This window comes from Colias eurytheme, chromosome 31 (genome assembly GCF_061535395.1).
Source record: "Colias eurytheme isolate Ceu_HAF_F1 chromosome 31, ilColEury1 Martin Lab GWU primary, whole genome shotgun sequence".
In the NCBI taxonomy this organism is placed as follows: Eukaryota; Metazoa; Arthropoda; class Insecta; order Lepidoptera; family Pieridae; genus Colias; species Colias eurytheme.
The window spans coordinates 3755424-3770181 of record NC_143010.1 but is presented as its reverse complement, the minus strand read 5'-3'; the positions used below and the strand labels follow the sequence as shown (position 1 = coordinate 3770181).

At 35.0% G+C, this 14758-nt stretch overlaps 1 protein-coding gene across 2 annotated transcripts; it reads right to left on the bottom strand.

Annotated features, from left to right (window-relative positions):
- Nucleotides 1–5028: 5028 nt before the first annotated feature.
- On the bottom strand, nt 5029–12722 carry LOC149895529 (zinc finger Y-chromosomal protein 1-like). 2 transcript variants are annotated; one of them, XM_090118835.1, is made up of 9 exons: nt 12469–12722; nt 12028–12150; nt 10566–11147; nt 9848–10047; nt 8684–8791; nt 8163–8360; nt 7065–7176; nt 5888–5992; nt 5029–5191 (listed from the first exon to the last, which is right to left on the bottom strand). In XM_090118835.1, the coding sequence occupies exons 1-9, from the start codon at nt 12592–12594 to the stop codon at nt 5057–5059; spliced, it is 1689 nt and encodes a 562-aa protein (XP_089974961.1). In that variant the 5' UTR covers nt 12595–12722; the 3' UTR covers nt 5029–5056. The 2 variants fall into 2 exon arrangements, with proteins under 2 accessions (XP_089974961.1, XP_089974962.1); XM_090118836.1 differs by having other exon boundaries at nt 5888–5979.
- Nucleotides 12723–14758: the final 2036 nt, after the last annotated feature.

Genomic DNA, 14758 nt, shown 5'->3' with positions numbered 1-14758 from the left:
GATTTTCTTAACAAACTGCTTTTCTTTTCCATCAAAAATGCGTAGTTTTTGTGAAAATCGAAATTGAAAATGATATTTTTTAAGGTTATCAATACATATAATAAAATTCTAGAAAAGTGGTGTCTGTACAATGAAAATATGTAAAAAAAAATTAGCAGGGGTTATTACTTAATCGATCCCAAACCCAAAACTGTTGTTAAAAAAATTTTTGTCTGTTTGTCTGTTTGTCTGTTTGTCTGTATGTTTGAACACGCTAATCTCAGAAACGGCTTATCCGATTTAGATGCGGTTTTCACTAATATATTGTGGTAAGCTTCATTTAACATTTAGTGTTTATTTCATGTCAATCGGTTCATAAATAAAAAAGTTATGACCATTTAAGTAATCACAGCGAACATTTGCTAAGGCATTCTATACATGAATTACTTTATTACGTAAATTATACGCTAAAGTTATTCCTTGACATGTCCAGATGATCATATCGAAAGACCCCAAGCGTGTGGGGGGGGTGGTTATGCTGAGGGGGTAGTAGGGGGGGTCAAAGGACCTTTATTTAGATTTTTGCTCATAAGTCTAAAACCTGCACAAATAGCATTATGGTTACTTCTAGGTAAATTTTCTATATAAAAGGTCTTTGAAATTATGTCGTAGGTATTATATTTTTAACCCCCGACGCAAAAAGAGGGGTGTTATGACCGCTATGTGTGTATTGCGTGTCTGTCTGTGCCACCGTAGCTCGCTAACGGGTAATACGAATTAGATGCGTTTTTTTGTTACATTAGTTGTTTATTATTATATTATAATATAGGGGTAAGTGGGAATGAAAAAAACGAATGTTAGTTCTTAATGTAGGTTGTTAATGTAGGTTATACCCAAGTGATATATCAAATGAAAATAGACGACATGTCAGAAACAATTAGTCAAATTTTATCAAAATCGGTTCATCCATTTATTTGATATAGGGGTAAAAGTGGGAATAAATAAATGAATTTTATCAAATATACTCAAGTGACGTATCTAATGAAAGACATGACGTGTAAAGTACAATAAGACATATTGTTTCAAAATAGGTTCATCCATTTATTGGATAAAAGTGGCAATAAAAGTTGTCAAATATACCTAAGTGGCATATCAAATGAAAGGGCATGACCTGATGTGAGAAGTATAATGAGGCATAGGTATTTAATCAAAATCGGTTCATCCATTTATGATATAGAGGGGTAAAAGTGGGAATGAAAAAACGAATGTTGTCTGTTATACCCAAGTGATATATCAAATGAAAAAAGACGACCTGTCAGAAACAACAAGTCAAATTATATCAAAATCGGTTCATCAATTTATTTGATATAGGGGTTAAAGTGGGAATAAATTAAAACAATTTTATCAAATATACTCAAGTGACGTATCTAATGAAAGACATGACGTGTAAAGTACAATAAGACATAATATTTTATCAAAATTGGTTCATCCATTTATTGGATATAATATGTAGGTATAAAAGTGGGAATAAAAGTTGTCAAATATACCTAAGTGGCATATCAAACGAAAGGGCATGACCTGACGTGAGAAGTATAATGAGGCATATATTTTAATCAAAATCGGTTCATCCAATAAGTATATGTAGGGCAAAAGTGGGAATGAGAAAAACGAATGCTGACTGTTATACCCAAGTGATATATCAAATGAAAAAAGACGACCTGTCAGAAACAATTAAGTAGTCCAATGTTATCAAAATCGGTTCATCCATTTATTTGATATAGGGGTAAAAGTGGGAATAAATAAATAAATTTTATCAAATATACTCAAGTGACTTATCTAATGAAAGACATGACGTGTAAAGTACAATAAGACATATTTTATCAAAATTGGTTCATCCATTTATTGGATATAGGTATAAAAGTTGTCAAATAATATACCCAAGTGGCATATCAAATGAAAGGGCATGCATGACCTGACGTGAGAAGTATGATGAGGCATATTTAATCAAAATCGGTTCATCCATTTATTGATTTATAGCGGTAAAAGTGGGAATGAATAATCGAATGTGGTCAAATAATATTTTAATCAAGCGGCATATCAAATGACGTGTGAATTACAATTAGTCATGTTTTTTTTTAGTCAAAATTGGTTAATCTGTTTATTACATATAGGGCACCTTAGGGGTGATAGTGGGGATAAATAATCCAAATGGAGTACCAAACGAAAGGATATGACATGTACATAATATATAGGTATGATTAGACATGGTTTAGATCAAAATCGGTTCTGCCATTTACTAGGGGTGAAAGGGAAAAGTTGAAAGTCTGTGAAAGTAGAAGGAATATGGGAGCGGGTGAATAACCACATCCTGGAAATTTTGAACTCTTCTGTACCTAAGTTTTATAGCTCAGTTTAGTAATAAATTTTACTAACAGTTCTTTTGTGTTATTATTTATTTTATTTCTTAACTTTATAATAATGTGTAAGTATGTACTTATAATTTAGTTGTATATGATTAGTACGTGTTTCAAGACGTGTTTACTCAATATTTGTGTGTTAAGTAGTAACTACTATGCAGTCACGATTTCCACGCGGACGAAGTCGCGGGCACAGCTAGTTTTTGTACTAAAAACGCAACTTAAAGTAAAATCTTAAGCCATTATAGTATCAAAATGTCTAATTATCACACTCACACGCATTATTTTTAAATATATTTACGTACCTACTTATTACTTTATTTACATATTACAATTTATTTTGTCAAAATAGTATTTTAACAATTTAGTATAGCCAAAAATCGTTCCATATTTTGTATTCACAACAAGCCACAGATAACACAGATTAGTTAATATGACGCAGATCACAGATTAGCAATACAAATATACTAACTTATCATAGAGTATAAATGATACATTTTAATTTTTAATGTTTTTTTTATAGCTCACTTGCTTCAGTTTTAAAAATCGATTAACTTTTACTTTTAGTATTCAAATAGGTAGCGAGGAGCGAAGCGACGAGCGTGTTAGGTTAACTGTTGAACTGCCGCACGAGCCGAGCGAGCGAAGCGAGCGTGCCGCGGCAGCGGCCGGCGAGTGCCAGAAGCGACTTTAGGGCGATTCCCACTCAAATAAAAAAAAAACTACGTAGGTTTAAACAACCTGTTTGTATTTTATTTATGTATCGTAAAATTTTTGTTATTATCAAATGCTATCTAAATTAAAATTACGAAGTGTCTAGTCGTCCGCTAAACGGATGAATAAAATAAATTAGTCGTCCGATTACCGGATGAATAAAATAATTTTATCGTCCGATTATTCGGATTACTAGATAACCTTTTAACACTAAAGCTAGTTGGGTTGGACTAAAGCAAAGGGGGCTCAGGACTTAGAAAATTTTTGATGGAATTGGTGTCATTATAACACCTATTTATTATTGTTTTATCGTAAAGATTACGCTAATATAAGCATGTTTTATAGGAACAACTTTTCTCTAAAATCAAAAATGGCCGAGATATTCGCCCTCAATTCGTTAGGTTAGGTTTAGGTTAGGTTAGGTTAGGTTTCTTAAAAAAAAACTACACAGAAATAGGAGCCCCGCGAAGCGGGGCTCCGTCGACGCGCAAAAAAAATCAAGTTTAGGTTAGGTTAGCCGTTAGGTTAGGTTAGGTTAGGTTTCTTAAAAAAAAAACTACACAGAAACAGGAGCCCCGCGAAGCGGGGCTCCGTCGACGCGCAAAAAAAAATCAAGTTTAGGTTAGGTTAGCCGTTAGGTTAGGTTAGGTTAGGTTTCTTAAAAAAAAAACTACACAGAAATAGGAGCCCCGCGAAGCGGGGCTCCGTCGACGCGCAAAAAAAATCAAATACCTACGTGTGCCCTCCTCCCCCCTCTCCTCCCCCCACAAAAAACCTATAATACGTGCGGCAGTTCTCTAAAGAATTATTATTTTATTCATCCGGTAATCGGACAACTAATTTATTTTATTCATCCGTTTAGCGGACGACTAGCGCTGTCCTTAAAATTATTTTTGACAAATTCATTTTAAAAATCACTTTCGAATTATATTTATTATCTACAATTGTGAACGCGTCATATAACATTTATTATCTATAATGGCATGTCGTAAATACGTGGTAAATACAAACTTACATTTTCCAGGTAATATAATTTAAGAAATTGTTATAAATAAATTAATAATACGGCATTATATTTAAAAATATTGCCTGTGTGCGAGATTACTAGAAGTTTTAATACGACAATGGTATAAATGTGTCGTTTTTAGTACAAAAATAACCTTAAAAAAAATAATTTTCATTTTCGATTTTCACAAAAACTACGCATTTTTGTTGGAAAAGAAAAGCAGTTTGTTAAGAAAATCCACTACCAGCTATCGATTAAACAGCACAAAATAATGAAATTCGGGGACATCGAATCAAATATTTAACCTAATTTATCACTAACGATTCAAGAACCAATATTAATGGATGAAACCATTAAAACAGATTTCACTTTGTATTGTGTGGTAAAAATACAACTAACAATGCAGTATACGAAGTGAAATATTCAAAAACACGTTTCGGAACAATTTTACCACCTTATTTGCTATCACTTGATTTGAACGAACAAAAATGATTTAACAAACCTTTTTCACTCTATGCAAGGTTTCACAGTAATTTTGGTTAGAATAAATTATATTTGATGATCATCTTTTCCAATACAGTTTAGCAGTTTGCACAAATTGAGCTTTTGAATTTTAAGTGTCAACTGTCAAACCAAAAACGTCAGTACCATAGACTATTACATAGACTATCACAGCCATAGGTAAATACGATAACAGAAAAAAGAAAAATGTTTGCGGACGAATAATTCTAGGCAGCACTGCACATTATCGTGAATTTAATTTTTATCACTAAAAAAATTAAAAATCTTAAAGATGAAACTGTTTTATTATTATTTAATTCAACTAAATTGTGAACAAAACGTCTTTTTTTAATAAAGATAAAAAAAAATTATAACTTCCCGCCATTTTACATCCGCAAAAAGGTCGTGTAAAATAAAAAGACGGTAACTATTTATTAATTTAATGCACTTTATGAATCGCCCTAGTATGAGTGATCATAGCGTACTTCTGTGTGAACGACGCCGTACAGAATTCGCAGTGGAAAGGCCGCTCACCTGTATGGGTCCTCATGTGATTCTGTAGAATACGATTTGTCTGAAAATAAAAATAATCCATACTTAATATTATAAATGCGAAAGTAACTCTGTCTGTCTGTCTGTTACTCAATCACGCCTAAACTACTGAACCAATTTGCATGAAATTTGGTATGGAGATATTTTGATACCCGAGAAAGGACATAGGCTACCTTTTATTGCGAAATATGTACCACGGGCGAAGCCGGGGCGGACCACTAGTAATGAACATAAATAAAATCTTAATATATATATAATATATTATATATATAATCGTTTAAGAGGTAGCGACGTTGACAAGAGAGCATTTTAGTATAGTTGGTTCTTTGATATACTGTTTCTCTTGCTATTTCGGTTAGAGTCCGGGCTGTCTGGCTGGCCGCAGTGGTTGCGTTTATTAGTTACGCATCTTATCTGCACAGGAAAATATCCTGAATTTAAAGTCATTTTTTAACGCGTAATTTTTAATCTTTTGCCTATAAATAGATCCATGTTACATAATTTTTTTATTGCAAGACGTTTTTTTCGTTGATAAATAGGTGCCATACGCAATTTTTTACTTCAAAATAATTAAAATGTCATCGAAATAAGTGAAATTCCATCAACACGACGCCTTTAAGGTCTAATTTTAAACTTAAAAATGTAGCAAAAATTTTGAAATATTATCAATAAATGAATAAACATTATTAATTTGCAAGAAAAAGGTAAAATTACTCACATGAAAAGCTCTTCCACATATGGAACACATTTTCGTCTTTGGTTTTGGCAAACCATCGTGCGTGGTCGCCTTGTGTCCTCGGAGGCGATTTCCTGTTAGGAAATACTGCAAAAATAGTTATTTCTTTATTTACTTTAAGACTACTTATTGAATAGTCTGGCCAGCCAAAGCTGAACCCAGTGTTTTTTGTAGCGGCCACACTATCGAATGTCATCATGGCGTTTCTGCGTAGTTAGATGTCAGTTTTGTTGAAAATGGTTCAAATCATTTGCTTTAATAACGTTTAAATCCTGCTGTGTTGTGTACCTAATGTACCTATATACTATGATTACCTTTAAGAATACCAAAAGTATTAAAATGTTTTTTTCCTACTAAAGCCGATGTTACATAGTCCATATTTTTTAAATTTGCCGCACTTTACTGGGTTCAGCTATGGCTGGCCAGACTCTTAACTAGCTGTGCCCCGCGGTTTTACCCGCATTGCTCCTGTTGGTCTTAGCGTGATGATATAATATGGCCTATTCTCTTCGTTAAATGGGCTGTGTAACACTAATAAATTTAACAAGATACTTACTCGTGCGGATAAAGAATTGTGTCAATTATTTTCATTTGTGCTCGCTTTCCACGACAAAATACAAACGTACATATTGTAAAAGTGAAGTCCCTTGTCCCCTAGTGGGGTTAGGGGCAGATGCATTATACATCTGTTTCACTGATCAATTTTCTTTAGGGACAAGTAGGTTAGACTACAGGCCCGTGTTGAAAAAATTATGGGTCATTTGACCCACCAGGTGACCTATCTAGAACGATAGTAATATTATTCTTTAATATAGTAGTAGTCAGAATTGATTCAGTAGTAATTGCGTGAAATAGAAACAAACATCTGTACATCTATCTATCCTCACAAACTTTCGCATTTATAATATGTATTAGTAGGAAGTAGAATAAAACCGACCGCCTCCTTGGTACAGTGGTTGACGCGTGAGCGTAGCACCGAGGGGTCCTGGGTTCGATTCCCGGTGGAGACTAAGAGAAAATATGTCTCGGTCTGGCGGGACACAGAAGGCTGGTCACCTACTTGTCCCTAAAGAAAATCGATCAGTGAAACAGATGTATAATGCATCTGCCCCTTACCGCACTAGGGGACATGGGACTTCACTTTCGGATAAAAACTCACTTTGTCACATATTTCACAATAGTTTTTACTCTTCTTCAGGTGTACTAAATTATAATGATTATTCAATGTAGTCTTCTTATGGTACACTTTACCACATTCAGTACAGGGGAATCTGTAAAAAAAATATAAATAAAAACAATTAAAAAATTACAGTTTTAAAATCAAGTTTTTATGCGTATTATCTACTATATAAAAATAAGTCAGGCTTTCCTTCCTGACGCTATAACTCCAGAATGCACGAACCGATTTCTACGTTTTTGCATTCGTTGGAAAGGTCTCGGGCTCCGTGAGGTTTATAGCAAAGAAAAGGTGACTCTGGAGGCGAAACGGAGTTCGCCCGGTTTGCTAGTAGGTTATGTAAATTGCACATCACTACATAGTATAAAACAAAGTCGCTTTCTCTGTCCCTATGACCCTTTGTTTGCTTAAATCTTTAAAACTACTATCCTAGGAGGAGGATGGTTTTAGTATATAATTTATTAGGTTTTAGATAAAGCGGGCGGAAAGCTAGTAGTATAGTATAATATATAAAATTCTCGTGTCTCAGTGTTTGAAGCTAAACTCCTCCGGAATAGCTTGACCGATTCCCAATGAATCGATTAAATAAATAGGTAAAAAACAATTTAAACACAGTCTATCTTTAAACCAGGGATCTATCACTTTAATAGTTGTCTATGTGAAATACGACAAAACCAGATTAAAGAGAACCCGCGCTTAAAGTTAAACCCTGTCTAAAGTTTTTTGTGGTAAGACAGTATATATTTTTAACTATTTGAAATGAATAAAATTTTTTTTTAAATTTGACTGGCCGGTTGGTTTGGTTGGTAGTGGCTTTGCCTTCCAAGCCAGAGGTCGTGGGTTCGATCCCCACCCGGGGCAAATATTTGTGTGATGAACATAGATGTTTGCTCTGTGTCTGGGTGTTAATTATCTATATAAGTATTTATTTAAATTTATATACATATATGTATGTTTATCAGCCATCTGGTTTCCATAACACAAGCGTAAGCTTAGTATGGGATCAGATCGTGCCGTGTGTGAAAATTGCCCTGAAATATTTATTTATTATTATTTATTAATTACGCCACTAAAACGCACCTTTTCTGTACATGCTTCGTGCTCGTCATCAAGTGATTCTTCAACAAGAATTCGTTGTTGAAATAGAGATTGCATTCAACGCAATACGTTTCTTCAGAGATCGATTTAACATGAGCCGCCAAATTGTGCATTTTCAGTGCGGTTTTACTGCTGTATAATTTGTCGCATATATTGCATCTGTGCTCACTGTGACGTATTCTGTGGAAATTTCGAAATCATAGAGCATATATATTACACACACACACTCACGCATTCACTCGCACACGCAGACATACACTCGCTATAACAATAACTTATTATTGCCATTTTACTCATTAGATTAAGTACTTTCGATATCAATTATTATTATTTTTTTTTTATATCTGCAATAATCGTTAACGATTATACCCGGTAGCCTTCCTCGAAAAATGGGCTATCTGACACCGAAATAATCAAATTGGACCAGTAGTTCTTGAGATTTGCGCGTTCAAACAAACAAACTCTTCAGTTTTATATATCATGAATAGATCTTTGGTACTTACCCAATATGATGAATGAGTCTTTTCTTCGTCTTAAAACCGTTGCCGCAATAATCACATATGAAGCGCAAATGTATCCTAATATAATGGCTATTGCATTCTGTGCGATTGCTGTAAATTTCAACTTTTTTAATCACTACATCTGTTTAAAACAAAGTCGGTGTCTCTGTCCCTATGTCCCTTTGTATGCTTAAATCTTTAAAACAACGCAACGTTTTTGATGCGGTTTCTTTAATAGATTAATAGAGTGATTCAAAAGGAAGGTTTTAGTATATAATTTATTGGGTTTTAGACAATGCGGGCGAAGCCGCGGGCGGATAGCTAGTACACTATATATTATAAGGCCCGTAATACAAACAAAACTTATACTAACAGAAGATACATAGCAAAAGGCCATATCACAAACAAGGGGGCGTTCAAGTATTTCGCAACACTATTTGGGGGGAGCGAACCTTACGTTAAGATGCGTTACAAGGGGGGTTCAAAATTTTTCAATTTGCGTTTCCCGAATCAAATTAATAATTTTGTAGGATTTGAACCATTTTAATAGGCAACATTTGACAGTTCAACAAAATTCAACAACGTAACCTATAAGTAACGACGACATATGCACATTTGCTTGACTTTTTTCAATTACGATTACATATTTATAATAATAATGACCGATACAAGTAATTTTAAGATTTGATTTTACTGATAAACCATTCTAAACATAATAAACAATTTCTGATTTAAAGGACTGACGTCGCTACAATTTTGTGTCAATAAACCTTTTTCCTTTTTAAATACCAGAGACGTTACTCTAAAAATCGAAATCTGACATCTAGAATCGAATGCGTTGATTACTTGTGAATAAAAATCATCATAAATTAATAAATGCGTTGTTTTTTTTATTATTAAGATACTTGTGTTATTTTGCTCATTATATTCGTTTATTAAATTAACGAAAGAAAGTATGTTACTGGGACAGGGTTTCGCCTGATGAATTTTAAAATTGACATGTGTTTCAAGTTCGATTGACAAATGTTTCAAGTCCGTATCGATTAATTCACTTAAATCGATGTTTTTAAGCAGGATACCTCTCGTCGAAGATAAAATTGATAGTCGTCAAATGTTGCCTATTAAACTGGCTCGACTATAAAGGTGAATCATTCAAAAAATACTTACATAAACTGCAAATGACACTTTTTACATTGCACCACAGTTCTATGCTTTGAATTCAAGTGATAATCCAAATTAGTTGCCGGATGACATTCCATGCCACACACACAGCATATATATTTAGTTGTGTGTGTGTTCATGTGTGACAGTTTTCTAACTCTCAAGATTCGCTGCTTGCAAATCGAACAATCATAATCACCACTACCCTGAAAGTCACATATTTATACTTACTAATATTATAAAGTTGAAGAGTTTGTTTGAACGCACTAATCTCAGGAACTACTGGTCCGATTTTAAAAATTCTTTCGGTGTTAGATAGCCCATTTATCGAGAAAGGCTATAGGCTATAAAAGTGTTGATTGCTAATATTTTTAAAGATAATACATAAATGTTTGAGTACAACTTTGAGTAACTTATAAACTTAATATACCCTCAAGCCCGAGTCCCAGCAATGAGAATGTATATGGGCTGATGGTGATAATTAAAAAAAGACGGGTTGCACTCCGGGAGTGCCGGCAGAAGTGAAAACTTGATTATTAACGTTCAGCATGTTTGATATTTTGGAATGGTATCCGTCATACGCATGGAATATAAGGGCAAACAAAAAAACATCCGTCTTACGCTTTTTCGATCAGGTCACGTGTCCTGACGCGAGTTTAAGATTTTATACCCAACGCCGCTAAAGAAGTTTTCAATTCAAAAATTGAAATAATAATTAACTTACCTTAGAATGGAACTTCCTAACATGCTTATCATAATATTGTTTCTTAGCAAACCCAGATATACAAGTTTCACACTTATACGCCATATTTATGTAATTACGCGATAATTTCGCTTTTTCCCGCCACAAAGCTATCTCAGCGTCGTCCATAATAACTCTCTCGCATTTTTTACGCATTTTTATCATTTCCTCTTTACTATATTCCTTCACAGTGTATCGCACTTTATGGGATTTTGGTATTTTAGTATGGGATTTTGAACGTTTTCGATTAGGTGTTTTTTCTGCATCCTGTTTTTCCGAACGCAATTTTTTGCCATCGTCTATATCGTCTGTGTTGTCTTTGTCTATGTTTTCTATATTTTTATAATCCGTTTCGAAAGACAAGTCATTTTCGAAGTCGGAATTGTCACTTTTCTCAGTTTTAAATTCAATTGGTACAATTAATGGTTCGTCTACTGTTGATATATTAACATCAGCTGCGATGTCTTCTTCTTTAAAATTATTGTCATTTTCTTCACTATGTCCAGCGTATATTACATTATTTGATATATTTGAGGTGGATAATGTTGATAAGCAGATTTTTACCTGAAATTTTCAAAATATTTATTAACGGAATTTACAAGTAAGTTTACTTCATGCTGTGATCATTCTTTAGCAACTTGTACTACAGGAAATTATTACTCTGCATAACTATTACTACATCTAGTATAAAACAATGTCGCTTTCTCTGTCCCTATGTATGCTTACATCTTTGAAACTATGCAACGGATTTTGATGCGGTTTTTTTTAATAGATAGAGTGATTGAAGAGGAAGGTTTTGGTATTTAATTTATTTTATTGGATACTTAAAAAGTTCTAAATAAAGAACTGTAATATTAAAAATCAGATTCACAAAACGTTGTTCTGCCATGACCACATAGATTATGTTCTACTAGCATTCCGCCCGCGGCTTTGCCTGCTTGTTTAAACCCTAATAAATCATGAACTTAAAACCTTCTTCAAGAATCACTCTATCCGTTTAAAAAAAACCTCATCAAAATCTTTTGTGTAATTTATTTTTTATTTTAAGCTTAGTATGGGATCAGATCGTGCTGTGTATGATAATTATTGTCCTAAAATATTTATTTACTTTAAAGTTCTACGTATACACAGATGGCGAAAGTGACATTGTTTTGTACAGTGTTATTGTTTTGTACTATGTAATGATTTCCAGATCTATCAAATATAAGGTTTCTTAAATGGTAGGTAGAAATATTTTTCCAAGGATATCTACTACATATATAAAAATAAGTCGGGTTTTCCTTCCCAACGCTATAACTCCAGAATGAACGAACCGATTTCCACGGTTTTGCATTTGTTGGAAAGGTCTCGGGCTCCGTGAGGTTTATAGCAAAGAAAAGGTGTCTCTGGTGGCGAAACGGAGTTCGCCCGGTTTGTTAGTATCATATACATTAGGTTTACTTACTTTTTTAAACTTATTCAAGCCTTCATTTAAGTAACTATTGGCCTGTTGAACTCTCTCTCGAAACTTGTGTATTGTTCGTAATACAGCATTACATTCCCAGCAGAATAGAGGGTTTTTTGATAGCTGCGGATAAATAAAAAAACCTTTACAGAAAAAAAATTATAGAATTCTTTCATATGTACAATACTGGTTTTACGAACATGGATTTGGCCCCATTAAAAAAACATAGTTCCTGTGGTAAGTATTTCCGGAATAAAACCTATCCTGTGTTAATCCAAGTTACCCTGTGTGTGTCAAATTTAAATGTTTTTGGTTCAGTACTTAGTATTTGTGTGAAAGAGTAACAAACATCCAAACAAAATTTAGAATATATATTTTTTTTAATATGATTAAATAGAAACTTGAGGGGTGTGACACCCCTATATTTTTATCAATTCTTACCTTGCTGGAAGCTTCACAAATAAAAAGATTAACGTAAATATCATAATATTCTCCGACATCTGTGAGTTTTCTATCCGTCGACAAACAACCCTCGCAGAAAACGATAGGTTTTATACAATTTGTCATAATTTAACTTGTTATTGCGTTCAAAATAACTTTATAGCAGATAAGAATTCAATCATAAAATCACAATCAGCTCCGACAACGTTTTACATTTTTTTATATGTATTTTCAATTTTGTCGTCGATTTCGATTTTCGATTTCGAGTTTCGACTCGTCGTTTGAGTTTGACATGTTTTTATATACGTCAAATCTCGGCGTCAAATAGTACCTGCCACAATGTCTAGACCACAGATTACCCTAACAGGGAATATGCATGACTTTTTTATATATTTTTAAATACATTTCATATAAAGAAGAAAAATTTCGCATCCAAAAAGTAATAATTAGAAGTTATTATTATTATGTCTCTCTCCATAATACACGGGTACCACCAGAAGGAAGATACCCGGTCCTTTGGAAGGCTTACGTGGGGACACAGGTCCAACACGCAGAGGCCCTATAGAGAATTTAATGTGTTGTGGGACACCAGCCGCAGCCTGCCCATGACTGCACTATAGAGATACAGCCCTGGGCAGTCCGCGGCCAATGTAGGACTATTGCAGAAAAATGGAAAAGAACAAAACTGGGTTATGGAAGGGGGTGTTAGATGGACTGGTATATTGGTTCTATGGGGACTATGGACGTCTGCCTTTTCAATATTAAAAATTGAAAATAATGGCAGACGGTGACTCGCCAGTTCGGTCGATGGGCTCCCAAAAAGGTTACCGAGAATGGCAACAAGGGGGCAACATCAGCTGAACGGCTAGGGGTGTAGAGAGGTGCGGCACCGGTTTCACCATCGCGGGCCCGCGGGCCCGGAGCGGGTTTCCCCGCTATTACGCCATTAGACACTTCCACCCCCGAGCATATAGCTCTGGCGGCTCCACTCTGGACGGCCAACAAAGGCAAGCCAGAGGTGGGGGATCCTGAACCTCGTCATTGTTCACTCCGAACTGCCACTGGGACAGTCCAGAGGTGAGGACAGGGGCCTCCCCCGGGAGCGCTCGGTTCCCGCGGGGTCGCTACTCCCCGACACCTCGCCACAAGGTGCCCTGCGGGGTGACTGACTGCACGGTTGGGATATCTATTGTAGATATGCCAACCGGGGGCGATGGGGTCGTCACATCCCTACGCCTTTATTATTATTATTATTATCAGCCATGGCTGTCCCACTGCTGGGCAAAGGCCTCTCTTTCCTACGTCCACGTCTTAAATTTTAGTCCATTCCTTGCAATGAGAGTCCAGTTCGTCTCGCCATCTGATTTTTGGCCTATAATCAAGCGCGGATCCAGGGGGGGGTCACGGGGTCATGACCCCCCCCCTGGGCTAGGTCCACGACCTAAGTGGACCACTAATTTAATATTAACTTTTTTAAATTAACAAATTAAAACTGTTCAACATGATGTTTTTATTGAATTTTGAGACATAAAAGTAATATAGAACAATGAAATCAATTACAAACGGTAACGGAAGAGAATATAACAAAAATTATAGAAAAAGTTTATTAGGGTCGACCTGTGGTCGTAATTAAAGGACAAAAAACAGGTTTTTCGATTTTTTTAAAAATCTATATCTGCGGATTAAAGTGTAGGTAATGGTAAAGTTGTATGTAATTAATTTTTTTTCTACAACTTTTGCTGTTACACTTTTCACACAAAACCTCAAATATCGAAACATCCCAGTTCGTGGATAAGACATAAAATAGCAAATTTTTTTTTAAATGAACAACAGAAAATACAGTCAAATTACAACAAAAAATCGGCCAAATGCGCGTCGGACTCGCGCACCGAGGACTCCGAGCAAACATATTTTTTCATTATGTTGTATCTTACAATTTTGTTTAAAGGATTTTTTTCTTTATCTGTGCTTGTAAGTGCTTAAGTCGTTGCTTTTAACCAAATTTCAAGACTGTGTTCACGGGAAGTATACCTTTTGATTGATGATTCCCTTACGCTTGCAAGTATAGTTGCAAATTACAGAATATGCGGCTCTAATTGCTTTTTCTTCAGATTGCGTTGACTTAGAATTTGAATTAAATAACAGATTTAAGTTATTATAGACCTGAGTTCTGATGTGGATTAGAGGTCCGCGCCGCAGTCCAAAAGCCCAGCGGCGGCGCGCCGGGTGCGGCACCCGGCGCGGCGCGGCGTCGCCGGCGTGGGCTAGTTATTTTTAAAGTTATTAGGGG